Here is a 27,578-nt window from a genome sequence, read left to right on the forward strand (position 1 = left end):
TTATATGTACAATATATCACAACTGTAAAAAAGCATGCAAATAAAAAGATCAGAAAGGGAAGAACAAAGTAGGAGGGATCACAATATCAGATATCAAGCTATATTACAATATATTACAAAGCCACTGTTCTCAAAACTGCCTGGTACTGGCACAAGAACAGACATATAGACCAATGGAACAGAACAGAGAACCCAGAAATTGACCCAAGCCATTATGCTCAATTAATATTTGACAAAGGAGGCAAGAGCATACAATAGAGTCAAGACAGTCTCTTCAATAAATGGTGTTGGGAAAATTGGACAGATACATGCAAAAAAATGAAACTAGACCACCAACTTATACCATAAATGGATAAAGAACTTCAACGTAAGACAGGAAACCATAAAAACACAAAATGGATAAAGGACTTAAATGTAAGACAAGAAACCATAAAAATTTTAGAAGAATCCATAGGCAGCAAGATATCAGACATATGTCGTAGCAGTATCTTTACGATACAGTTCCTAGGACAATGGAAACTAAGGAGAAAATAAACAAATGGGACTACATCAAAATAAAAATCTTCTGAACAGCAAAAGAAACCATTAACAAAACAACAAGAAAGCCACTGCATGGGAGAACATATTTGCCAATGTTATATCCAATAAGGGCTTAATCTCCAAAATTTATAGGGAACTCATACATCTTAACAAAAGGAAGATGGAAATCCAATAAAAAAATGGGCAAAGGGCTTAAATAGACACTTTTTGAAAGTGGACATACAGAAGGCCAAGAAACATATGAAAACATGCTCAAAGTCACTAAGTCATCTGAGAGATGCAAATCAAAATGTCAATGAGGTATCTGTCAGAATGGCTATCATCAACAAATTGACAAGTGCTGGAGAGGATGTAGAGAAAAAGGAACCCTCGTGCACTGCTGGTGGGAATGCAGGCTATTGCAGCCACTGTGGAAAACAGTACAGTTTCTTTAAAAAATTAAAAATGGAACTCCCATTCAACCCAGTAATCCCACTTCTAGGAATATGTCCGAAGAACTCAGAAAGGACATATGCACCCCTATGTTCATAGCAGCACAATTTACAATAGCTAAGATTTAGAAACAGCCTAAGTGCCCATCAGCAGATGAGTGGATTAAAAAACTGTGGTACATCTATACAATGGAATACTACACTGCAGTAAAAAAGAAGGAACTCTTACTATTCATAACAGCATGGATGGACATGGACAGCATTATGCTAAGCGAAATAAGCCAGTTGGAGAAAGATAAATATCACATGATCTCACTCATTTGTGGAATATAATGAACAACATAAACCAATGAACAAAAATAATCCAGAGACAGAGAAGCATCGAACAGACTGTCAAACTTTAGAGGAAAGGCAGGGGAGGGGGGTAAGAGATCAACCAAAGGACTTGTATGCATGCATATAAGCATAACCAATGGTCACAGACACTAGGGGGGGGTGAGGGCATGTGCTGGGGGTGAGGGAGGCCAGGGAGAGGTCAATGGGGGAAAAAGGAGACATATGTAATACTATATGTAATACTTTAAACAATGAAGAATTAAAAAAGATCAGAAAGGAATTCACAAATATTATAATAGTTACATTGAATTAGTGAGATTATGGATGAATTATTACCCAATTTTCTTTGCTGTTCTTTTTAAAAAATATTTATTTTATTGATTTTTTTACAGAGAGGAAGGGAGAGGGATAGAGAGTTAGAAACATCGATCAGCTGCCTCCTGCACACTCCCCTCCTGGGGATGTGCCCGCAACCAAGGTACATGCCCTTGACCGGAATCGAACCTGGGACCCTTGAGTCCGCAGGCTGACGCTCTATCCACTGAGCCAAAGCGGTTAGGGCTGCTGTTCTTATATTACTTCCAAAGTTAGAAAAAAAGTTCCCCTGCTAGCAGTGAGAATGAGTGTCATTAACGAGATAAAAGGGCTTTAAGATGGCTTCACCATATGAAAAAGTATCTTTGAGAAACTCCAAGTGCCTTGGGACACAGGCCCCTCCTATGCAGTAAAGACAGAAGGAAAGGCTGCCCTGGGTATTTCTTTCTGGGAGATGCTGTCCCAGTTTCACTGCCTCTTCAGCACACAAAAAACAGTGGGGAGAGGCTGCCAGTCCAAAGGGGTCTACTGAGAACCGGGCACTAATCCAGTAACAACTGAGCATTTATTGTATATAAGGTAGACTGATGTGTTCCAAAAGACAAACACATAAAGATGTGTCTCCTTCTAGTGTGTTGCTTTCTGTACATTAAACACACCATGTCCTGTGGGCTGGAGGTGATCTTAGGAGTGTACCTGTGCTCCATGTAGCAGCTCAGGGGCTCCACACACACTGTGATGGCACCAATGGTGAAGGAAGACTTGACATTTGAGTCTGGATGGGTCTGCAGGGCCTGGACAACATCAATAACATCTGTGTAGCTGAGGAAAAAAAGGGAATTAGTTTACTGATTGGGGTGGCAGAGTGGGGTGGGGGAAAAAGGAGAATGCCGAATGGCTTGAGCAAGAGTGGAAGGAGGACCAAGAAGAGTAGCCGATGATTGGGTTCTTGGAGTCACCCCACTTTATGATTTGGAGCCACTGGAATCCACAGTGTTTCTGCATTCCCAAGTTCCATTAGTCCTCATAACTGTGCAAGAGTGGGTAGCATTCAATCCCCAAACCCCAGGGTAAAGGTAAGTCTGCACAGGTGACTATGGGGCTCTGAGAGTGGGACTCAGTGTTCTTAGGCCTGTTTTCTGATCAAGTTAGGAGCTCCTGCATTGGTCTATTTTTCTTAAAATAGCTCTTTCCTCTCCTACTACCTCACAGAACATGTAGGCAAGAGAGAAAAGGGGGTTCATCAGGTACCTTTCCACATTGGGAGACATGTGTCAAATACCCTTGCATTTGTATCTCCTGCCTGGAACTCCCTCCAAACTCCAGATGTGCAGAGTCAATTTGACATTTTCACTTAGAACTTAATATGTTCATGACCCAATTCCCCCACACCTGCTCCTCCCAAGGCCTGTCCTTCTCAGCAGAGGAGACCACTCCTTCAGCTGCTAGGCCAAAAGATTTGTCTCTTGACTCCATTTTTTCTCAATCTTATTGGCTGCCTCCTGCAAGCCCCCTACTGGGGATCAAGTCCAAAACCCGGGCATGTGCCCTTGACCGCAAATGAACCCGGGACCTTTCATTCCGCAGGCTGATGCTCTATCCACTGAGCCAAACCAGTTAGGGCCATTTTTTCTCACTCTTCAGAACATAACTAGAATGACATTACTGCTCATATTACCACGCTACTACTTGGTCCAAACACTATCATCTCTTGCCTAGATCACCCCCACAGCTATTTCAATGGCCCCCTGCTTCTGTCCTTGCCGCTCTCTGTCTTCAACACAGAAACCAGAGAGATAGTACTAATCTCATTGTGCTAAGCTACTGAGTGAGTTGCTTCCATCCCACTCAATGTGAAAGCCAAAGCTCTTACAATGGCCCAATAGCCCTCTAAGACCTGTCTCCCACACTGCATAAAAGACTTTCATCTACTATTCCTTCCCTTACCTGAATCAGCAACTTTGGCTTCCTGGCTCTTCCCTGAATATCCCAGGCATACTTCCACCATGCACTCACTGTCCCCTCTCATGTGACGTGCTTTGCTCAGATGCCTGCAGGGCTTACTCTCACTCTCTTGTGAGGGAGGTGCTCTCTGACTTTATACAGCCTATGTGATAACAGCAATCCCCTCTCTGGCACAACCTTCTCCTGCTCCAATTCTTCTCCAAAGCACTGAACATCAGCTACATACTCTGTATTTTCTTATTTATTTATAGTCTGTCTCTGCAATTAAGATGAAAGGTGGTTGTTGAGTGCTGTAATCTATATGGTGTCTAAAGCAGGGTAGATGAATGAGTGGACATTCAACTCCACCTAGAAACATGGCCACTACAAGAGGGAACCTGCCCTCTTCACTTTGTGGAGAACATTTCCTGACTGGCCCAGCCTATGACTAAAAGGTCAGTTTCAATGGAGGGGAGGCAAAGCTGATGGGCAGGCTTGTTGACCACATGGGCCTGGGTCTTATCCTGGGCCCTTGGGAGGGCAGTTGTGATGGCTGACAGGATAGGTACGGCCTGCCTGAGCCATTTTCTGAGTCACTACAAACAACTCATCTGTAAAACGACACTTGGCTCTATCCCAGATTACAATTTTAGCACTACCCCCAGGTCTGCCTCAGTCCCTACAAACCAGCAGTGCTTTAGTAAAGAACAGGGTGTGCTAGCTTCTAGAATTCCCCAGTGAGGGCCTGGTAGCCAGAGAGCCTTTAGAGTGAGCCCTCTGATCATCAGCTTTTCTTTTTCTTTCTTTAAACAATTTTTAAAAAATATGTTTTTATTGATTTCAGAGAGGAAGGGAGAAGGAGAAAGAGAAACATCAACGATGAGAGAGAATCATTGATCAGCTGCCTCCTGCACGCCCCCTACCGGGGATCGAGCCCACAACAATTGAACCATGACCTCCTGGTTCATAGGTCAATGCTCAACCACTGAGCCATATTGGCTGGGCTGTAATATGATTTTTTAAAAAGATTTTTAATTTATTTTTAGAGAGAGAAGGAGAACGAGAGAGAAACACTGATGTGAGAGTGAAATATCTATCAGCTACCCCTGCTGGTCCCCTACCAGGATTGAGCCTATAACCCAGGCATGTACCTTGGCCAGGAATTGAATTGGCGACCTCCTAGTGCATGGGACAATGCTCAACCAACTGAGCCACACTGGCTGGGCTGCTCACTGACTTTTCATTTTTAATTTTTAGGAGAAAAGAGGAAGGGAGGGTGGGAGCAGGGAGAGAGAGAGAGAGAGAGAGAGAGAGGAAGAGAGAAGAGAGACGGTGATGGGAGGAGAGAGAAGAGGAGAGGAGTCATTCCACTTATTTATGCATTCATTTATTGATTCTTGTATGTGCTCTCACCGGGGATTGAACCCGCAACCTTGGTGTATCGGGATGGTGCTTTAACCAACTGAGCTACCCAGTCATGGCTCACTGGCTTTTTTTGAAGGTTTCTCCCCCTGCCTGTGTACAACAATGTGAAGTTCTCTCCACTGGTTCTGCAGTGTCTGAGTGGGCCTAGATGCCAGGAGAGACCCCCATATTGCCCACACCGCCAGGTCCTTACGTACATGTGGTAAGCAGGACTGATGCTTGCACACTGCCTCAAATCTCTTTATGGTCATGTTTAATAGATATAACTCCCATGGTTAAGTGTCCCATCCTTGCTCCTCAGCATGAGCTTTTCCCTGATTCTAAAAGAGTCTCTGGAGCTTTTTAAATTTCCATATTTGGTATGAACCTATAGAGACTCTCCTTTCTTTTTTAAAAAAAATATATTTTTATTGATTTCAGAGAGGAAGGGAAAGGGGGAGAAACATCAATGATGAGAATCATTGATTGGCTGTCTTCTGCACACCCCCTACTGGGGATAGAGCCTGCAACCTGGGCATGTGCCCTTGATGGGAATTGAACCTGAGACCCTTCAGTCTTCAGGCCGGCACTCTATCCACTCAGTCACGCCAGCTAGGGCAAGGCTTCTCATTTCTTGGGTAAAAAAGAACTGAAAAAAGATTTACAGCTGTGGCTGGTGTGGCTCAGTTGGTTGGGTGTTGTCCCATGCACAGAAAGGTTGCTGATTCGATTCCAGGTCAGGGCACAAGTGGGCTCGAGGCAATGCCGGAGGCAGCTGATGGATGTTTCTCTCTCACTTCTATGTTTCTCTTTCCCTCTCTCCTTCTTCCTTCCTCTCTCTCTAAGAATCAATGAACTATTAAAAAAAAAAAAAGTTTTACAAGCCAGTCCTGCCGATTTTGGTCATTCTAACACATAGGTTTACCCTTAGAGAGTGTGACTGGGGAATTGTCAGGTTTTCAGAGCATTCCATTAATCTTCATTTATTTGAATGAAAAAGCTTAGAGTGAAAACAGGCCCCAGGCTCCTTGGTGAGGCTAGTGCAGTGATGGCGAACCTTTTGAGCTCGGCGTGTCAGCATTTTGAAAAACCCTAACTTAACTCTGGTGCCGTATCACATATAGAAATTTTTTGATATTTGCAACCATAGTAAAACAAAGATGTATATATATATATTTTTTTATATATTTTATTGATTTTTTACAGAGAGGAAGGGAGAGAGATAGAGAGTTAGAAACATCGATGAGAGAAAAACATCGATCAGCTGCCTCCTGCACATCTCCCACTGGGGATATGCCCGCAACCCAGGTACATGCCCTTGACCGGAATCGAACCTGGGACCCTTCAGTCCGCAGGCCGACGCTCTATCCACTGAGCCAAACCGGTTTTGGCATGATGTATATTTTTGATATGTATTTTATATATTTAAATGCAATTTAACAAAGAAAAATCAACCAAAATAATGCGTTCGCGTGTCACCTCTGACACGCGTGTCATAGGTTCGCCATCACTGGCGCTAGTGCATCTACATGATGCATCTGCGCACTGCGGCCAAGAGCCCCTGTGGCAAGAGAAGAAGCCCTAAGTGTCATTCACTCTACTTACTGAGGGGTCCTGCTAGACCAGTGATGGCGAACCTATGACACTCTCATTTTTTTGGTTGATTTTTCTTTGTTAAATGGCATTTAAATAAATAAAATAAATATCAAAAATACAAGTCTTTGTTTTACTATGGTTGCAAATATCAAAAAAGTTCTATATGTGACAGGGAACCAGAGTTAAGTTAGGGTTTTTCAAAATGTTGACACGCCGAGCTCAAAAGGTTTGCCATCACTGTGCTAGACCCTTCCTCTCTCCCCAGCCCCTGCCTTACAGCAATCACACTGGGCATGGCCTCCACACAGAAGGAGGCCGTCCTCACCACCGAAGGAACAGGCCACTTCAGCTGTCAGACTGCACCCGGCCACTTTGGCTAAACTGCCTGAATGCATGATGAAGGCAATAAACTGGTTCTTCATGTTTGCCTCTTTTTTGTCTGTACTCTCTTTATTAAAAATAACCAAAACCCCAGCAGGGCTTGAACTTTCTTTCCTCTGAAATAACAGATATCCCATTCAAGTGTCCTTTGGGCTCTGTTTTATGTTTGCAATTTAAGCCTAGAATTTGGGAACATGTTTTACATTAATTCAATGTTTAAAAATATATATATATTTTTTATTGATTTCAGAGAGGAAGGGAGAGGGAGAGATAGAAACATCAATGATGAGAGATAATCACTGATTGGCTGCCTCCTGCACGCCCCCTACTGGGGATTGAGCCTGCAACTTGGGCGTGTGCTCTGACTAGGAATCTAACCGTGACCTCCTGGTTCATCTCAACCACCGAGCCACATTGACTGGGCACATTAATTCAATTTTTGTTTTTAGAGAGATACTTAGTTTTATTTTATTTGTTTATTTTTGAGATACTTCGTTTTAAATGTAGATAATTGAAAGAATGATTTTTATTTTATTTTATTTTTTATTTTTTTAAATATATTTTATTGATTTTTTACAGAGAGGAAGGGAGAGAGATAGAGAGTTAGAAACATCGATGAGAGAGAAACATCGATCAGCTGCCTCCTGCACATCTTCTACTGGGGATATGCCTGCAACCCAGGTACATGCCCTTGACCGGAATCGAACCTGGGACCTTTCAGTCCGCAGGCCGACGCTCTATCCACTGAGCCAAACCGGTTTTGGCAAGAATGATTTTTATAACCTTCCAAAGTATAAACCAATTCCTTAAAATTAACTTTAAAAATTCAGATTTATCCAGTTTTACTTATTTGTGTATTATATGTATGTAGTTCTACAGAATTCTGTCATTTGTGTAGGTTCCTATATTCACAACCATAGTCAAGATACTGAACAGCTTCACAGCCATAAGGATCCCTTTTATAACCACACACACCTCCCTTCTGTCCCCCACTCTCATCTCTAACTCCTGACAACCACTGTTCTGTCCTCCATTAAAAATTTCATAATTTCAAAATACATTAATTTTTACAGTAACAACTAATAGCTCCACTTGATGTCAAGCTCAACACCACTGCCCCCACTGCTGCAGTAAGTCAAATGGAACCAGGCCACTCTAGGGGCAAAATAAAACTCAGCCCCAACCACAGGTTTCCCCCAAAGAATCCTATAAATGAAGAGTAAAGTAACATTAAAGGAATACATTCTCAATTTGAGAAGCCTCTGGGGTCACCCTTCACCAGCAATCTCAATACTGGGCTCGGAGGTCCAGCCCCAAGAAGATGGACATTCACAAAGGAGGCTGCCACAAGTTCCCTGCTGAGCCTCAAAAGAATAGGACCAGCCTGTAAGGACAGTGTCTTTGTGAGAGCCACAGCATTTAGCTGGCATCCTGGCTTGAGTCTGTTAAGAAATCTGAGGTCCCTAGCATCCCAGGGCTGTGACTGGGCAAAGGCTGTGTCTGAGAGGACAAGAATGGGCTGGCCATACACTGTCACTGCAGTCCAGAGCAGCCAGCACAACTGACACTTTTGCAGACTTGCACAATCAGAGACAAGGAATCAACGATGGTCTATGAAGTGACAGGAGATGGAAAATTACCTTAGCCGCACAATGTTAAATTGACAAATTTGACTCCAGGTCCATACCCCAACTGACTCTCAACTCTCACAGGGGCCAATCTATTATTTTGACCATTATAAGCGATGGAAAAAAACAAAAGAAAACAAGTGGTTTCAACTCAGACACTTGCTCTGTGGCTTCCACAACCTCAGCCCACAAAGGGGCTGACAGAAGGGAAGCCCAGGGCAGGGTAAGAACAGGCATGAGGAAGAGGAATGATGCCTGGTGGGGTGCACAGCCTTGCCCATTTCCTGCTCAGGGCCACTGACCCGGCTTTCCTCCAACTCTCACCATTATCTGGCCTATTCTTTACTGTAAACAATCAGCCAATTGCAAATCATTATTATTACAAGCACAAGAACCAGCATAGCACAAAAGCAGTTTATGAGAACTGCCACAAGAGTCTTTATCACCAACCACAGTGACACCAGTGAAGAGCAGGGCCTGCATTTCGGCACAGTCTCCTCTAAGGGGGTGATAGACCTGCACGGGGCTCCTTCCTGGGTGGCCTTAGAAGAGGTCAAGGGAAGCTCCTTGTAGCCAGGGTGCTGGGAGCAGTGGTACACAGTCAAACCTGTCCTCTCAGGGAGCTCCTTGTTCAGCTCGACTAATCAAGCTCTTCACCGACAGTCTCAGGAAACCCTCCTGGACCAGCCATCCTCAGGATGGTGGGGCTGGAGACTGCAGAGTGTGGGGGCTGTCTCTGCAACTCCATATAAGGGAGGGCTGAAACAGGTGAAGCTCCCTTGCCTAAACAGTGAAGGAAGAGGTTTAGGGATCACTATTGTTATAAGAATTATCAAAGAAACTTACCTAGAAAACCTCCCTAATTCCCACCTTTTGGCGATAGTATGATGTTAAAGTCAAACCTAAAACTTATGTGCAAGCTACACCAGCTACTCCAGGCCACAGGATGGCAATAGGAGTCCTTCTCATTTAAGGCCTTTCTATGTAGTGCAGACCCTGTTCATACACATGTGGAGTTTGTTCTGTGCCCCAGGTGAGCTACACATTAAGTAACAGCAGTGACAATGCCACCACCCTACCCCACTGTCCCCAGACTCCCAGTGCTCACCCTTGTAACACCACCAACAATCTGGTCTTCTTGCGGATGTAGGCTGACTGGCGGGCAGAGCGGTTCCGCTGGGCCTCCAGGGCACTGGAAAGGTACTTCTGGAAGTGGGCAGCATGAAAACACTCAGAGCTGTCCATGACTTGGCGGTACACCATCCACCTGGAAATGGCAAGTGTGATCTCACTGTGGGTGCCACCTGAAGGCCTGGCCCGGCAGCTCAGTCGTGGATTCAAATGTCAGACATTCTGCCCAGTGAATCCATCGGTACAGGAGAGAGCAATCCTGGCACCACAGAAACAGGCAGAGGGTACTGCCTGGGTTTGGAGCCCCCTATCTTGACACCACTGCCACTGGAGCTTATGACAGGAAACTCCTTGCCACAGGGAAAAAGGCCAATAGGCTTCAGAGCTGAGAAAGACTCCTGACCAGGCAGTCACTTCCTGAAGGACCATTCGATACAATGGCTTCAGTCTGGTGCTCAATAAAATGCTTGCTGAGAATAAGAAATGTGCAGAGTGAAGAATTTAGACTGATTGCAGAACAAAAGCAATGGAAATGAGGGAGAAACTGGTTAACTACTTAGTACTTATATAAGGGAGGTCCAATATCTCCCTCACACCTCTCTAAAACTTGTCTCTCCAGCCTCCACAACCCCCACCCCAAAACTCCCAAACCTCTGGGCCACTGCAGTCTTCTCAATCCCTCCAGCCTCCAGCAGGATGCCTTACTTTGAAGTAGACTGACTAGATACTAAATGCCTGGTTCAGTGAGCAAGGGTTGTTGAGTAACCTGCCAGCCAGGTGGAAGTGATGGATGAATGGTTCCCCAATTTCACCTGAGCCAACATGTCCCAGCTGCACCTGAACTCAGGCAGTCCCAAGTTCTAACCACCCTGGCCCTGAATCGCCCTGCTGACAAGGCACCCTCCCAGGCCTTCACGGCGCTGGTCCCGCTGTGACAGTGCTCGTCCAGACGCGCCGGGGTTCATTCCCTCACTCTCTCAGGCCTTTGCTCGAATGTCACCTTCTTAGTGAGGTTTCCCCGTTAAAACTGGCATCCCTGCTCCCACCCCAACCTCCCAGCCCGGTGATCCCTATAGCCTTCTCTGCTTTATTTTCTCCATCGTACTTTTCACTACACGATCTTCCTTATCTGGTTAATTGTCTTCCCACACGAGAATGTAAGCTCCATGAGGGCAGAGATTTTCGTGTCTGTTTTGTTCATTTGTCCTCCACACTTAGAGCAGTGCCTGGCATTCAGAAAGTGCTCAGTACAAATGTGTCAAATGAATGGATGGGTGATGACTACTGTGCTGATACCAGTTACACCAAAGGGCAGTACGTGTCCAAGGTTTCCCTTTCCCCAAAGCGAAGGCGCCAGCCATACTAACCTGCCATATTCCTTATGCAGAGTGACCAGAAAAGCACAGAGCTCGCTAGCATGACATCCCGGGAGGCCAGTCACAATGCTGATAATGACCTACGTGAAAGAAAAGCCATGTGGGTTTGTGATGCATTGGGGAGGCAGCACTGTGTGAGAGAACAGGCTGCTGGCGCCAGGTTCTGTGAGTTTGAACTTCAGCACCAGCACTCACTAGCTTTGTGATGACCTTGGGCTAACAATAGAACCTACCTCTCGAGATAGGTGTGATGATTAGAGTTAATATATATAAAGTGCTTAGAACATTGTCTGGCACATAGCAAACACTTTTTAAATTTTGTATTAGTATTATAATTTCCACAGAGCACACTGACTAGATCAATTAAAATACAATGGAAAATACTAGGCAGATAGGAGGTCTGGAACCAAAATGCCATAGGCTCAACTGGCATAGTAACCTCAGCCAAGGAGACCAGTGGCACTGTAGATGTTTTTGTCTGGCTGCCCTGCCCTCCAAGCTGCATAGCCTGAGCTGAGGAAACAAACTGGTGTAGGAAGCATTTTTGAGTCTTTTTTTTTCTCTCTGAGGTTTTTGGGTGTTTTTTTTTTAACATATATTTTACTCTAATAAAAATGATTAGTGGGGCGAGGTCCTGAGTGCTGCAAGGAGAATACATTGTAGGATGTTAGGCATTAAAAACTGGCTGGGGATGCAGGTGTCAGCTTCTTCCTGCAACTCAGCTCAGAGCTGGTTCCACTTCTCTTTGCTCTGCTCAGACTGACCTCTGGGGAGCAAAATGTCCACATGTAGGGTTTTGTGAAATGTTTGCACATTAAAGTTGCCCAGCATGAGGAGCTGAATTCCCTGAAGCAGAGGCTGGTGGTGGCCTTTTGTCCTTTGAATTTTGATGGTGAGAAGAAGACCCAGGCTGGGCTGTCCCAACCCTAATACACAGCCATAAGAAAACAGGGCCCTCTGCAGGCAGACATTGTAAAGCAACTCAAAGAAATTCACTAACAAAGAAGGGTCAAGCAGGGGAGGAAAGGAAACAGTTGACATAGTGTGGCAAGGGCCTCTTTAAGTATGTGCTTTATCATAATACACAAGACTCACTTGGACAGGCCTGGTCACAAATAACTTACACTAAAGCTCAGCGCGGTGACACTCACTGGTCAGCAGAGATATGGCAATGGATCCCTCCTCTTTTGGGGAAGCAGAAGCTCTCCCACCTCCCCTCTGACCAGGCCCCTACTTAGTATCCCTTTCTGCCCCTGTGGGGAGTATTCCATGTAACTGACTTTTTGTTCATCTTCCTCCCATCCAAATTTCCTTTTCTCAGTGCCCAGGCCTCAGCCTCTCAAATCACAGCACACATGCTTATAGCCAGACACCTCCTTATTTTAAGGACAGTCGTACGGCACCTTTTAAAATATTTTTTACTGATTTTTATATATAGAGAGAAATATTGTTGTTCCATTTATTTATGCATTCATTGGTTTCTTCTTGTATGTCCCCTGACCGGGGATCAAACCTGCAACCTTGGTGTATCCAGACAACACTAACCAACAAAGTACCCGGCCAGGGCTTATAGCACCTTTTAACAAAATATAACAAGTAGCAATATCATTTTAAAACTCTTGCCTAAGGGAAAAACGAGGCTTCTAATTGCTTATTGGTTCTATTTTCTTTTATAGCTGAGCATCTTCTAGATTTTCACAGAAATAAATGCCCTCTTTGAGCATATAAAGACATATGGCTCCAAAGAAATGGTGGGAGGGGTTAAGAGGAAGGGAGTGTGAGTGGGAGCAGATTAAAATCCCCTCTGTGATGTTTATACAGTATCATCTTACCTTGGTGATGCCAGCAAGGCCCAACTAATAAGGCCCATCCCATCATTAAGCTCAATGTGTCACCCACTGCCAGGTAAGTCCTTGTCACAACCAGAAAGAGCTGACAGCATGAGAGCACTGAGCAAGAGTTTTAAAAGCCTGGAGAAGGAAGGGGAGGGCCCGGCAGGGTGCCAGAGTTTCAAGCTGCCATAGGCTTGGCTGGGGTTAATGCAGACGCCTGTACACATTGCATAGAGCAGGTTTCATGTGCATCATTACATCAGTGTCCAAAGAGGGGGAGAGGCCTATAAAAGGGACTCCGCCTGAGCTACTCTTGTTAACTGATACAGAAGATCAAGGCCAGGCTATCGGGGTTCTCTTCTCATGAACTCCCAGCAGACTTGGTGAGCTGCTGTACCTTGTCATTTTCTACTCGGTGAGTAGGGCTGACTTCAGTTTGCTGCAGCAGGACAGGGAGATGGGCCCTCATCACAGGCTCCTGACTAACGCTGCTGATGGCGAAATGCTGGAGAAACCTAGAAAAGCAAGAGAATGCTCTTGTGTTAGCATCACCAGCCTGGCCTTACTGTGCCCATCCACATGAGAAACTCCTTATTTAATTGATGAAAAAGAAACCTTAGAGATTCTCTCTAAAGAATAACATTGGATATGGTGTGTCACTACTAACTTTTATGATCCCTAAGAAGCCATGAAGAAAAAAGCTTAGAAAGGACCAACACTGAGGTTTCTGACATTTCAAAGCCAGAATATTAAACATCTATAAACAGAAAATCAGAGCTTACCAGTCCAGCTCTGGGAGTTTGGCGGAGAGCAGCTTTAGAGGACTTCGTTTCTCCCTGGCAGCAAGGCTCAGGGCATCGAAGAGCTTCTGTGCACTGGAGTGTCTGGAATATCAAAAGCTCACAGATTAGCCCAGCTGGTGTGGCTCAGTGGTTGGGCATCGACCTCTGAACCAGGAGGTCATGGTTCGATTCCCGGTCAGGTTTCAGGCTTAATACCCAGTGTGGGGCATGCAGGAGGCAGCCGATCAATGATTCTCTCTCATCATTGCTGTTTCTCTCTCTCTCTCCTTCTCTCTTCCTCTTTGAAATCAGTAACAATATATTAATCCCTATGATGCACATACTTTACATAACTTGTTCTGATGCGTTCAAGCCAGAGTCCTGTGACAGAGTCAACACTTCCAAAACAAGCATCTTGCTGACTTAAATAAAATGCAACTGGTGTGCCCGCATAGGAAGGCTGGCCTGAAACCCCTGGTAATACAATGGGTTTCTGATTCTTGGTGGATTTCATCTTTCTTGACTTTTATTTCCCCAAGGGCTCTTGCTACCTGCAAGTTGGCAGCACTAAAGTGACTGTGTCGGCCCTATTAGAAGCCAAGACCCCTGTGTTACATAACGCAAGTCATCCTGCAGAGAGAAAGACATGCACGACTTAGGAAGCAAGCATAAACACTGAAGGCAGCCACTTACAATTTCTTTTGTTCCACAGATAATCCATCTTCCTGGATCACTTTTAAAGACAGCCCTGAGTTAGCCTGCTGTTGCCAGAGGGAGAAGACCTAAACAAAACAGAATTTGAGCAAAGAACACTTGAAACCCAACAACAGGATATGGAACCCGCATGGGGATTTGATAGTTGTTGAAAATCTAGGCTGTCAGTACAGAGACAGACCATCATAACAAACAAGTCTGTTTCAAAAATAGAGACCTGAAGCAATTTTGTTCTGTATTTTTCAAAACTATAATTTCTTTCTGGGTTCCTCTCCCAGGGATTCTGCTCCTTCAGAGGCCAGGAAGCACAAAAGAAGGTGCTGGATAACAGGTTCTGGCAGAAGTGGCATGTCCTTCCCTGGTGACAGGCCAGACAGAAGGAGTGGTTCAAGCAACTCCTGTCTGGAGGCAGAGGGATGGCTGAGGAGAATCTAAAGGGCTGCTGCCATGTTCCAGGTTGAAAGAAGCAGCACAAGGAGGTAGGAAGGACCAGCAAGCAGTCAGAGGGAGACACAGGCTGGCCTGAGACGCCATCTGCAGCCACGGCCAGCTCTTGTCTCCTCCATGTTCTGCGAATCTGTCCTGAGGGAGAGACATTGTCCTCTCATAAGCTGCTCCAATCACCCCTTTCCAAGGATTTCCACCATCATAAGGCTGGCCATCTGTTTGACTTTGACTATTCTTGGTCTCTAAGTGGGTTGTATAATTCTCAGTGAGCTCCCTCACTCATGCAATCTGTGCCGAGTGCCTATAATAAGCCTGCCAGGTGGGACCATTCACAAGGGCAGGGCTCTGAACCATGGGGAGGGAGAACTTGGGGTGGGGCAGAGAGCTCTAATCCAGTAGGTAGGGCCCAAGAATTCAACCAAGTAGCTAAAGGGAAAATAAGTCTAGTTAGGATTTAAAGGGACAGGAAGATTTTTCTTAGAAGCTAAAAAGCCTTTTGCTCAGTTCCTTTAAGTTCTCAACTCTTAATGTCAAGGCACCACTCCAGAACCCAAAGGGATTAGAAGCAGCCACCCGACCAGCCTTCCCAACACTCCCTCTCATCACTTCACTGAGATGCTGCCTTACCACCTAAACTGCTAGGGGGAAGAGTAGTAGTTTTGCTCACTAATGATTGATGTTACCTCTGGGTAAAATGCTTGGTAGATCTTTGTTTTGGGGAAAAGGGCAATCATCATAAAATTGCTTGAACCATGGAAAAGAACTGGGAGATGAGGAAGTAATGAGCTTCTGAAGTGTACCAGAAGGACAGCAACAACACTGGTGGAATCCTAAGAGAAAAAAGAGGGAGCATCAATGAGAAAAGCTATTTGCATGATACCAGCCGTCACGACTACTATCAGACACATAAAATGAATTTTAGTGAAATGATTTTCACATTATGCGATTTTACTGGGTTTCAATAATAGATGTGCTTTCCAATACCCAGTATACAAGATATAGGAAGCACAAAGGTGTTTTTTTCCTAAAAATGTCATCTCAAAATTCATTCTAGGGTACTTTAAAAAAATATATTTTTATTGATTTCAGAGAGGAAGGTAGAGGGAGAGAGAGATAAAAACATCAATGATGAGGGAGAATCACTGATCTGTTGCCTTCTGCACGCCCCTTACGGGGGATCAAGCCTACAACCTGGGCATGTGCCTTGACTGGGAATCAAACTGTGACATCCTGGTTCATAGGTCCATGCTCAACCACTGAGCTATGCCGGCTGGGAAGGAAGCAGCTCTTAGATGGGTGAGCTTTGTGTTCCTGGGTAGGAGGCCATCTGGTAGGGGCCATTGGAAGCCTTCTTCAGCCCACTTTCTTATCCTCTTTGGGATGAGTTAATTACCCATGGGTAGCTGCTGGCCCTCCTGACCCAGAAGCCCCTTGTAGCTAATCCCTTTACAGAGCAGCAAGGTTGATGAGGCTTAGGGCCCTGAGAGTGGGCATGCCTCTCCATGGTCTCCCTGCCTGCCTGCCTTAAAGGCAGTGCTGATTCCTGATATCCTGACCCATGGTGGTAGAGCGAGGACAAAGAGTTATTTGGTTTTTCTCTCAGAAGTGGAGTATCTTTCTGAACACGAAAGCCCCAGACTGGTAAAATACCTACCCCATCATAGAATGAAATGGAATTCATGTGATCCTTGGAAATGATGATGCTTCCATGATGACGGTGAGAAAACAGAAGGCCGCTAGAGAAGAAATACAATTTCCCTGGAAGGAAAACAGAGCTGGTCAGAGCTGGAGGGCTGGATCCTGGGGGCCAGATTCCAATGTCCTTCTTGTAGGATGAGAGTTGTAACCATAGAACAGTGTCTGTATTGCTTCAGTTATATGTTTTTATTCTGAGCCCTGCACTCTGGAGAAGCCAATGTACCCTCTTAGAGTCTCAGAGATAAATGAGTCATTAGATATAATCTCTGCATGAGAATTAGAAAAAAAACAAGTGAGTAAGTTATCAGCTGATGGGGAGAGGCAAAATTCACATTTACATACGGGTGTCTTCCAAGGAAACATACTAAAAAAGACTCAGTATGTCTGCTCCATTACTGAGTTTATAGGTGCCCCTTACTCCTATTTTGGCAGAAGCTGGTTCAGCTTTGAAGAGACCACATGCCTCACTTAAGGCCCAAGAAGGAGCACCAGGGTCTCAGTTGAAGGACTAATGAAGGGAGCCTAAGGGCCTGTTTTTAGCAAAGGAAGATTTGAGTTAGGCAATAACTTGGTTCTCAGACTCTGGAGGCCTGATGTTCTGTTATTCACAAAAGCAAAATAGGTGAGATGTGAACAGTGGATGTAGGTTCTTAAGTACAAGGATTCAGATCTAAGGAGAGATGCTGTTTCTGGGATGGCCAAGGTCATTCATAAAGCTCAGTATGGGCTCTATGTGGTAGACCACAGAAAGATGACAAGTGTTAAGGCTGGGCCTGAGCTTACTTTGATACCCAAATGAAGCACTCAGAATACCCATAAGACCCCTGGGTGGAGTTGTTTTCTGAAGCTGGTCCAAGCTGGATCCTTCTGTTTCTATAACCGCCTTTCTTTCCCTGTTTTCACATATAGAGAAAAGAGAAAGTACTTCTTGGAGTTCAAGGCACAGGCTTGGGAACACTGTCATTTATATCTTATCTTAGTGATTCCTTGAGCTTTAGCTCTAGGAAAGTAGCCTCAAAACTATGGAAGTTGTAATGATAAGAGCAAAGGCCAACGTGAGGAATTTGGAGACTTCAACTTTTTTTTGTTTGCTTGTGTTTTTAAAAAATATATATTTTTATTGATTTCAGAGAGGAAGGGAGAGGGATAGAAACATCAATGATGAGAGAGAATCATTGATTGGCTGCCTGCACACCCCATACTGGGGATTGAGCCTGCAATCCGGTCATATGCTCTGACCAGGAATTGAACTGTGACCTCCTGGTTTATAGGTGGACACTCAACCACTGAGCTACGCCAGCCGGGTGAGTGCGTATGTTTGTGCATGCATGTTAACAGGAATGGGGAGAAGTGGAGAAGATGGAGATAGTTTTTAGGTAAAAGAGGAAGGTTTGGAGCCTGCAGATCAACGAAAGAACAAGATGATCAGCCAGAAAGAATTAATGCCAACCTTACCATCTGTGGCAGCAGCTGCCAGAGACTAGGTAGCCCACTTCAAGGCATTCAGGTTCAAGCCCTGTAAGTCTCCCACCTCTAACAAGTAAAGCCTGGCTTCCTTTGCACACAGCCTTGCCCCAGGGCCCTCTTGAGTAGTGGCTACCATGCCCCAGCCTCATCCTGCACCAACGCCAGGGTTCCTCTCTGCTGCTCCTGGACCATTCCCCTCCATGCTGGCACAATACTTTCATTTCCTTCACTGCTCACATCTACTGCCCTCCTAATCAGTCCCCAACGTTTCCAACAGCCTCTGAATGTGCTCACAGTCTTCTCTTCCAAAGCCAACACTCCCATTCCTTCTGAGAGATCAGGGGATGGCTCACAACACGTTCTGGCCTCACTGTTCCTCACTCCCAACTCCACAGCAATAAAGCAGCACCCAGAACCTCTTAACCCCTGGAATTTTCAGCTTCTATAGCCTACTCTCTGAATTAGCATCCCATTATCCTTTTAGTTATTCTTACTCCAAAAACCTCATCTTCTGATGTCACTGAGCCTTTAAAGCTTCCAGTCCTCCTATTTTCCCCTATTGCTCAGAAATTTCTATGTTTTCTTTCATTCACATCCAAGGCAGATCCCCCAGAAAGGATCTGCTTTTAATCTCTGATTTTACTTTACTACATACCAAGCATGTCATATGCATTATAGTTTTCCATCTTCACATCAATTATAAGAGAAAGAATTCTTACAGGATTGATGGGGAAACTTTAGAGAGATTTCCCCAGAAGTACTTGATGGTGGAGCCAGTATTCAAAGCACAGTTTTGTCTGATGCCAATGCACTTTGGTTCTTTCACCCCTTTTCCCTTCACTTTTGCTCTTCCAAAGACCATGTGTGGCTAATATGATCATGGGCCTTCTCTGCTTCCTCAACCTCAACAAGCCCACAGTCTTCCCAGCAGTCCATCCACTGCTGTTTCCCAACCCCTTCCACCAACTCCCCCAAGACCTTCAACACTCTCTGAACACCACAACCACACCAATTCCTACCACAAGATGTCTACCTACTGCTTACAGAGAAAAGAGAATCAAAAGGCATCAGGAGATAGAAACTGCTCCCCTACCTATTGCTTAGTATCTGTACACTTCCAGATCCTGGGCAAACCTTCCACCTGTGTACCTCTAATGTGAAGTTTCTCAGAAACAAGTCCAGTACCACTCACTCCTGGACAAACCTCAAAATCCTCCTAAAGCTTCCAGAAAAGAGCAGATACGAGAATTTGCATATTCCAAGTATTCACTGGAAAGATAGGGAAAGAGGTAGACCAGGCAGGTCATCTCTAGCACTTCTTCTCCCTCTAGACCAGTGGTTCTCAACCTTCTGGCCCTTTAAATACAGTTCATGTTGTGACCCAACCATAAAATTATTTTCGTTGCTACTTCATAACTGTAATGTTGCTACTGTTATGAATCGTAATGTAAATATCTGATATGCAGGATGGTCTTAGGTGACCCCTGTGAAAGGGTCGAACGCCCGCCAAAGGGGTCGCGACCCACAGGTTGAGAACTGCTGCTCTAGACTCTGAAGCCTCAAAACAAAATGGAAAAGAGGAAGACAGAAATTCACAAGATGGCGCTAAAAAAGCACTCACTATGGCTCCTGGCCCAGGGCAGAGACTCTGTAAACAAGAACTGATTTTAGTACTGGTGCAGCTACGCCTCTGGCTCTGGGAGCAGTAGCCTTGTCATTATTCTCAGGGCACACATGAGATAACTGAAGTGACTCACTGGGTGGCCCAATGCCAGTGCCCTGGTTGGTCTCTTAGATCCTAATCCACTTTTTGTAATACCACTCTGGTATCTGCTCTGGCTTCGTGGCTGTCAGACTATGGTCTGAAGGGACATGCCTTTGTAGGGGTTTCTCAGTGACCAGAGTAGCCAACTCCTGATGAGATCTTCCTGGCTCTTTGTCTCGTCCCTGGTGCCCTGGATGGATGGGCTCTGTCATTCCTTCTCCACTCTGTGAATCTGAAACCCAAGTGAGAGAATGTTCCTCTTCACTACCCAGAGGCAGCCGGGGATGCAGCATGGTCCTGCCTTTGATTGACCTCTGCATTCTCAGGAGTCCAACAGAAGAAGGAGGAGCCCTCAGGGCAAACAAAGACACCAAATGCCAATGAAGAATTTGGCTTTTCCTCCTTTGGACAACTGGCTGTACAAATAAAAATCCACTTATGGTCCAACCTGTGTGAAGAGGGAACATTTATCACTGTCAGGGAAATATTATGATGTAATGGCTGAGTAATTTTCATTCTCTGTGTGTGAGAGTGTGTGAAATATACACACATGATTTAACAAAAAGAACCCAAACAACAACAAAACCTCAACACCTGTCCTTCTGTGACTTGCTTACTTTTCTCAACATCCAGCCAGGTTATAGGTACAGTACTACACAGTTGTACAGGGGTGGGCACAAGTAGGTTTACAGTTGTTCATATGGAAAATAATACAGTAATTGCCCTAACCGGTTTGGCTCAGTGGATAGAGCATCGGCCTGCGGATTCAAGGGTCCCAGGTTCGATTCCGGTCAAGGGGCATGTACCTTGGTTGCGGGCACATCCCCAGTGGGGAGTGTGCAGGAGGCAGCTGATCGGTGTTTCTCTCTCATTGATGTTTCTAACTCTCTATCCCTCTCCCTTCCTCTCTGTAAAAAATCAATAAAATATATTTTAAAAATACAGTAATTAATAAATAATACAAGAATAAACTCTGTTTCATGTACTCACAACTATAAACCTACTTGTGCCCACCCCTGTATAATTCATTCATGTTCAGCACTGCAGAGAACATTCTCTTTTAAAGTATCCCTCAACAAGGGAACACGAGATGGTGCAGAATGAAGGCAGCAGATAGCGGATGACCACTGCCTGGGCCTTCCCATCACAGGAAGGTGAAACTCAGGTTAGCCATCAGAGTTCTCAGAATGTGTCAATGGCCCCACATGTTAATGGGACCAGAGCCCCTGTTCCTCATTGCTGAACAATCTCTGTCCAGCAGAAGAAAACACCCTAAAATCTCTAGAGCACTATAGGGAGCATGAAGGAGCAGCCTGAGCGTCAACCAGCCACTGAGGTCAAGTGATATTAAACAAAGGTGCAAAGGCAACTCAAAAGAGAAAGGAGTCTTTTCAACAAATGGTCCTGGAAAAACTGGATATTGCTGTGTGAAACAATGAACAACCACCCGTACCTTGCACTGGATTTTCTGCTCATTCCACCAGCCCAGTGGAAGACCTCATACTTCACAGGGACATTAGGTAGAGTACTCAGAAGGATTTTGCCTCAGGAGTGGGGTAAAATTAACCCTAATTAAGTGCTGCTTTGCTTTCTGCCTAACAAAGCTTAAAAGCAAGGCCCAGATGAAAGAACTGGAAGAAAAATACATTAAAACAATCATTAAAACTGTATGCCATATGTTCAAAAAGCTAGAAGACTGAACCATGTTAACCTGAGACATAAAAGATGTAAAAAATATCTAAATCAAACTCCTAGAGGTAAAATGTACCATGTCTGAAAAGGATAATACATTGGATGAGGTAAAGGACATTAGATAACTGTTGAGAGTTTAGCTAAGCTACTCCATAGTACTGCTGCCTCAGCATCCATTCTGTTTAGCCAAGTGGCCTACAGGGCCCTCTAACTGACAATAGCCTCCTTATGCAAGCGCATGCCCCAGATAATAGCCCGCAGAGTCACAAACAAATGTAAGTTCCTGATGTGATTTCCCCACGAGCTCTAGTGATCAAAAGTCTCTCCCCATCTTAGTGCCCCTCCTGTGCACTTTAGATAAGAACCCTGTGGAGCTTACTAAGAACCCACTCTTTCAAACTTGAATTGGACAAATCTGGCCTTACTCTGGGAATCCCAAAGCACTCCACTCATGGACCCTGTTAAAGGCATGTGCCCAGGTCCTGTTTCTCTCTCTGCCCGCACCCTGCCTTGCCCTCCCTGTGTAGCCCCCAAGGCATGCCCTGTGCTTCCTCCAGGACCTGTGAGTACTGTATTAAACTACTCGCCCTCGCTGGTTTGGCTCAGTGGATAGAGCATCGGCCTGTGGACTGAAGGATCCCGGGTTCGATTTCAGTCAAGGGCACATGCCTGGGTTGCGGGCTCGATCCCCAGTAGGGGGCGTGCAGAAGGCAGCTGATCCATGCATGATTCTCTCTCATCATTGATATTTCTATCTTTTCCTCTCCCTTCCTTCCTCTCAGAAATTAATAAAAATATTAAAAAAAAGAAAAACTCTCCACTTCAATTTCTTTCTTGAGCTTTTGTTGAACTTGGCTCACCATCTAGCACCCTGTGCTTCACATAACAAATATTAATTTAATAAACATAACAACAATGGAGAAGGTTAGTAAATTAAAATACATAAACATAGGAACTATGCAAAATACAACAAAGGAGAAAGCTGATTGAAATAATAGTACAGAGATCAGGGAGCTGTTAGACAACTTCAGGCAGCCAATATATGTAACTGGAACTCCATAGGGGAGGGGACTAAAGAAATAATGGCCAAAAATACCTTCCAAATTTGAGAAAACTATAAACCTATCAATAAGAAGCTAAATGAATCCCAAGCACAAGCAACATGAAGAAAACCACACCAAAACCGCACCACATAAAAATCAAATTGCTTAAAGTCTGTGATAGAAAGAAAATCTGGAGTGAAAAAAAACCCCACTTTATTGCAGCAAGGAACAAAGATAAGGATGGCAGATTTCTGCTGAGAAATAATGCAAGCAACACGACAGTAGAGTGGAGCAACATCTTCATAGCACAGAAAGAAAGAAACTGTCTACCTAGAATTCTGTACCAAGTGAAAACATCTTTCAAATGTCCCAAGGGGTGGGACCTGAAATGGCTGTGAGGCAAATCCTCTCACCAGGAAGCAGCAACAAAACTGGACAACTATTTAAGGCCTACGAAATGAACCAAAGTTGTACAATAAAACTGAGAAGCATTATTTGAAAAATTCTACAGAAGCTTGGTGAAAACAGTGGGCATCTTGATGTTTTATTATGGGGTTATTCACACGATCTCCCCTCCAGCTCTGTGGTCTTATGAGGGAGAAGGGCAGGCCTCCTGGAAGGGTTAACTTTATTTGGGCAAAACACAGAAAATTCTGTACTAGGGATGTCAAAACTGATAGCAATCAAAGTGGCAAATATTCAGGGAAGACCAACATACTAACAAGGCAGAGATTTCAATGCTAGTGGGTGCAACTAGTCAGAAATGGAACAGGAAAATCAGGGGACTGAGATAATGACAATTATGTTTTTATTAAAAAGTAATGACATCCCAAAATGGAATCACTTTTGGTAACCCATGTCACCAAAACATCTATACATATAAAAGCCCAGTGACTGGAATGATGGAACGACCAGAATGACTGGTGGCTATGACGCACACTGAGGCAGCCAACCAGCCTGATCCAGGCCCTGATTGGCCTCCTCCCCCGCCCCGGCCTGCCTCACCCCCGATCAGTCCCCAACACCCTGATCAGGGGCAGGGCCAGACGGCCAACTGCTTGCAGCTCCTCCCCCCCCCGCCAGCTGGGGCCGATGGGCATCCATCGGGGCGGGCCGGCCAGATCCCACCCATGCACAAATTCGTGCACTGGGCCTCTAGTCACTTAATAACTAACCTAATTGTAGTTTTAGCCTTTCCCAAGAGTGGAATTTTAAACCAGTCTGGAATTTCTGATCAACACTAGTGAGGTAATCTGCTTGATAAGACCTCCTGCTAAGGGAAGGTGTCCGCTTAAAATAATCCACTCTTTTTAACTTTTAGTCTCATCCTCTTTCTGCCTATGAAAACCTTTTATTTTATACAATTCATCAGAGCACCCTTCTAGTTGCTAGATGGAATGCTACCCAATTCATGAATTGTTTAATAAAACCAAGTAGATCTTTACACTTACTCAGTTGAATTTTGTTCTTTAACAATACAGCAAGAAAGATAGGTTGTAAGGCACCTTCTGGTGCCATGTACACCAGGAGACATGTACAAAAATGCTCATGACAGTGCTGTCTCCAAGAGCAAAACCTCATAAAAACCCCAAATGCCCATCAAGAGTCAAAAGGATAAATAATACATTTTCATACAAAAAAAATCCTATGGAGCCATGAGAGTGAATGAACTATATGGCTACATACACAATCTGAACAAATTTTAGGAACAGAATATTGAGGAAAAGAAGCAAGTCCCAGAACACACACAGTACGATTCTATTTGTGTTACACTGAGAAACCAGACATTGTTTAGGGATATAGGCATATGCTGTAAACCTCCAAAGTGGGCTCCTGAGGATTAGATACTGGGCAGTCTGCCTGACCACGGTCAGCAGGGTAGGGACGAGAAGGGCACGTGAAGGACTTGAAAGAACAGGAAGCTGAATAACAAGATGTCTCGTGATAGCAGAAGTCACTAACCAGGGAAGGGAAAAGGTTCCAGAGCTGGAAGCATCAAGAGAAGGGATTTAGACCTAGACTACCTGACTTTAGACAAGTTTTCACCTTCAAACTCAGGATATAAAGAGCAAACACAGTAGTACATGCTGAACAGCGTAAGTGCCTTCAGAAAATGGAAACAGATAATTTTCAAACTCATCATAGTCTCAAACAGAGGCAGATTTGCCAAGACACTAATGACACCTAAGTTTCAGGACCCCTCACCTGCTCAAACCCCCTTCCAAGGCCCTGAGAAGAGCCCCTAACCATTTTGTTATTTTTCCTTAAAGAGCCCCAACTGGTATAAACTTCAAGCCTCACAACATTGACTTGAATCCCAAAATGGTGAAACATTAACACACAGCCAGAGGAGACTCCTGTTTAAATTCTCTGCTCCTACTGAATTTTCCTCCTCATGAAACTATCTCCGAATTTAAACTACATTTCCCTCAGGAACTAAAAAAGTATGAAAAAATCTAAGCTCTCAAAAGAGTGTGCCTAACAAGGCTCCAGAAATCCCTAGCTGTGCCCTTTATTCTTGTCTAGAGATCTCAGGATACACCGAATCTTGCTGGATAACTCAATGCAATGTAAGATTATTTTTATACAAGGCCCTTTGCTAAGAAGGTACAAACTAATTTGGCAAATATCCTTGCCAAATATTATCATTGGCTCAACTATGAGAAAGCACAAACACCTATGTGTTGTGACCACAACCTGCCTTTATGACACTGTAATCTTGCCCAAGGCTGGCAGCACTGTCACACGCTCCCTGCCCTCAACAAATGTCCCGGACTCTGGAGTCTTCTGCTGCAGGATGGAGCAGAAATGCAGGGATTGCAGCACAGGCACAGTAACACATGCTATTCCTTATCACCCGGCGTTTTGTGGAGCACCAGAACTCCCTGTGCTTTGTTTTCTATGTTAATGGAGGAGCAGGAGCCGAACCACTGATCTGAGGACAGGGAGAGGAACCTGCCACCAGACAGAATTATTTTCAAGAACAAATTACCCAGAAAGAGGATTTGCTTAGTGGAGGTTGAGAAATTTGTAGACTAAGTCACAACTCTTCCTCCCCAAAATGGCTGTATCTAACAGGGGAAGAGCAAAACTCATTAAAAAATGTTATTTTGAGGAAACCAAAAAGGAGCATGAATCCCCATGAAATCCATGCAAGATCAACAAGGTTTTTGAGAATTTTATATAAGCAGAAACACTGCCAGAAAGGTAGAGAGAGTATGAAATGAGGTAGTTAGATCCCCAAAATTGTACTGGTAAGAACCAGACTCATAAAAATACTCAGTTACAAAGTGTCATCTTCATGAAAAAGGAAGGATGACAGAGAGAGAGAGAGAGAGAGAGAGAGAGAGAGAGAGAGAGAAAAGAAGGATGACAGAGGTGTAGCCACTAGCCCAGAGGGTAAGAGTTTAGGAGGGTGGAACCAAGGGCCCAGAGGGCAGAGTTAAAATTCCTGGGGGACTATTTCCAGGCCTTGAAAACTAATCCAGGAACTGGAGTTTGTCCAGCAGGATTTCAAAACTGCCTTGGGCTGGTGACTCCTTTTTATCTTAAAATTCCCCCCTTCTGAACCAGAATGTCTATAACTGTTATCATATGCCAATCCCATCTAGTGTGTTGGGAGGGTTGGGGCAGGTAACTTGTCTCTAATTTCACAAGTCCACAGACGGAGAGGAATTATGTTCAGGAGTGGTACTCAATGGATTACACTCCAGAGCCTCATCTGTCCCTGATTTAGATACTCTTTTTTTTTTTTTTTAAATTCTTTTTCCCCTTCAATTTTGAATGATAGCCTTGCTGGATAGAGTATTCTTAGACTCAGTCCCCTGCCCTGCATCACTCTCTATACTTTCTTCCATTCCTTTCTAGCCTGATGTGTTTCTGTTGATAAATCATTTGATAATCTAATGGGCGATCCCTTGTAGGCAACTCTCTCTTTCTTGCAGCCTTTAAGATTCTCTCTTTGTCATTAACATCTGCCATTGTAATTATGTGTCTTGGTGTAGGTTTTTTTGGGTTAATCCTATTTGGGACTCTGTGCTTGTGTGACTTTCTTCTTCCTCAAATCAGGGAAGTTTTCTGACATTTCTTCAAGTAGGTTTTCTAACCCTTGTTCTTCTTGTCGTTTTGGCACCCCTATCATATGTATGTTGCTTTGTTTCATGTTGTCCCAAAGTTCCCTTAGGCTCTCCTCCTGCCTTTTAATTTTTTTCTCCAATTGCAGTTCATTTTGGATGTATTTTGCTGCCCTGTCTTCTAATTCACTAATTCAGTCCTCTGCTTCTTCTAATATACTGTTGAAACCTTCCATAGTGTTTTTTATTGTATCTACTGGGTGTATCGGTTAATAATGTGGATTTTTTTCAATAGATGGAGTTACACATATGTTGATATATATGCGATTTGATATGTATGCTATGTTGTTGTATTGATAACAAGCTTCAAAACTTCCTATGTCAAATTTTCTGAAGGTGTTAACATCAAAGGTATTTTTACACTTAAAAATGTCCAATTTTGTGCCAAAAAAAGGAGCACTTGTGGGAAGTTTTAATTCATTACTTTATTTTGAAGAAAAGTGCTGCTGAATACTTTGGGAAGTTTATGGTGAACATGCTCCATCTCAAGGTACTTGTGAACGTTAGTGTAAACTCTTTAAAAGTGATGATTTCAATGTGAAAGACAAAGAACATCCAGGTCAACCGGAAAAATGTAAAGACCAACAATTACAAGCATTATTGGATGAAGATGCGTGTCAAACTCAAAAACAACTTGCAGAAAGATTAAACGTTGCTCAGCAAGCAATTTCCGATCATTTACAAGCAATGGGAAAGATTTTAAAGGAAGGAAAATGGGTGCCACATAAACTGAATGAAAGACAAATGGAAAACTGAAAAATTATCAGTAAAATGTTGCTTCAATGGCATGGAAGAAAGTCTTTTAAAAATATTTTTATTAATTTCAGAGAGGAAGGGAGAGGGGGAGAGAGATAGAAACATCAATGATGAGAGAGAATCATTGGTTGGCTGCCTCCTGCATGGCCCCTACTGAGGATTGAGCC

At 44.2% G+C, this 27,578-nt stretch overlaps 1 protein-coding gene across 6 annotated transcripts in view; it reads right to left on the bottom strand.

The window, feature by feature from the left end:
- Window positions 1–27,578, bottom strand: part of CUNH20orf194 (chromosome unknown C20orf194 homolog) — a 137,163-nt gene that overhangs the window by 30,883 nt on the left and 78,702 nt on the right. For all 6 annotated transcript variants that reach the window (XR_004969914.1, XM_036321833.1, XM_036321832.1 and 3 more), the window contains 8 exons: window positions 16,512–16,615; window positions 15,541–15,687; window positions 14,390–14,478; window positions 13,697–13,798; window positions 13,312–13,429; window positions 11,074–11,162; window positions 9,684–9,842; window positions 2,319–2,444 (listed from right to left, as the gene is read on the bottom strand). Coding sequence is in view for 5 of the 6 variants with exons in the window: in XM_036321833.1 (XP_036177726.1) it covers window positions 2,319–2,444; window positions 9,684–9,842; window positions 11,074–11,162; window positions 13,312–13,429; window positions 13,697–13,798; window positions 14,390–14,478; window positions 15,541–15,687; window positions 16,512–16,615 (934 nt within the window). In the remaining variant the exon portion in view is untranslated. The remainder of the gene's footprint in view (window positions 1–2,318; window positions 2,445–9,683; window positions 9,843–11,073; window positions 11,163–13,311; window positions 13,430–13,696; window positions 13,799–14,389; window positions 14,479–15,540; window positions 15,688–16,511; window positions 16,616–27,578) is intronic.

The sequence above is a fragment of the Myotis myotis genome, unplaced genomic scaffold (genome assembly GCF_014108235.1).
Source record: "Myotis myotis isolate mMyoMyo1 unplaced genomic scaffold, mMyoMyo1.p scaffold_m19_p_9, whole genome shotgun sequence".
NCBI classification, from domain to species: Eukaryota; Metazoa; Chordata; class Mammalia; order Chiroptera; family Vespertilionidae; genus Myotis; species Myotis myotis.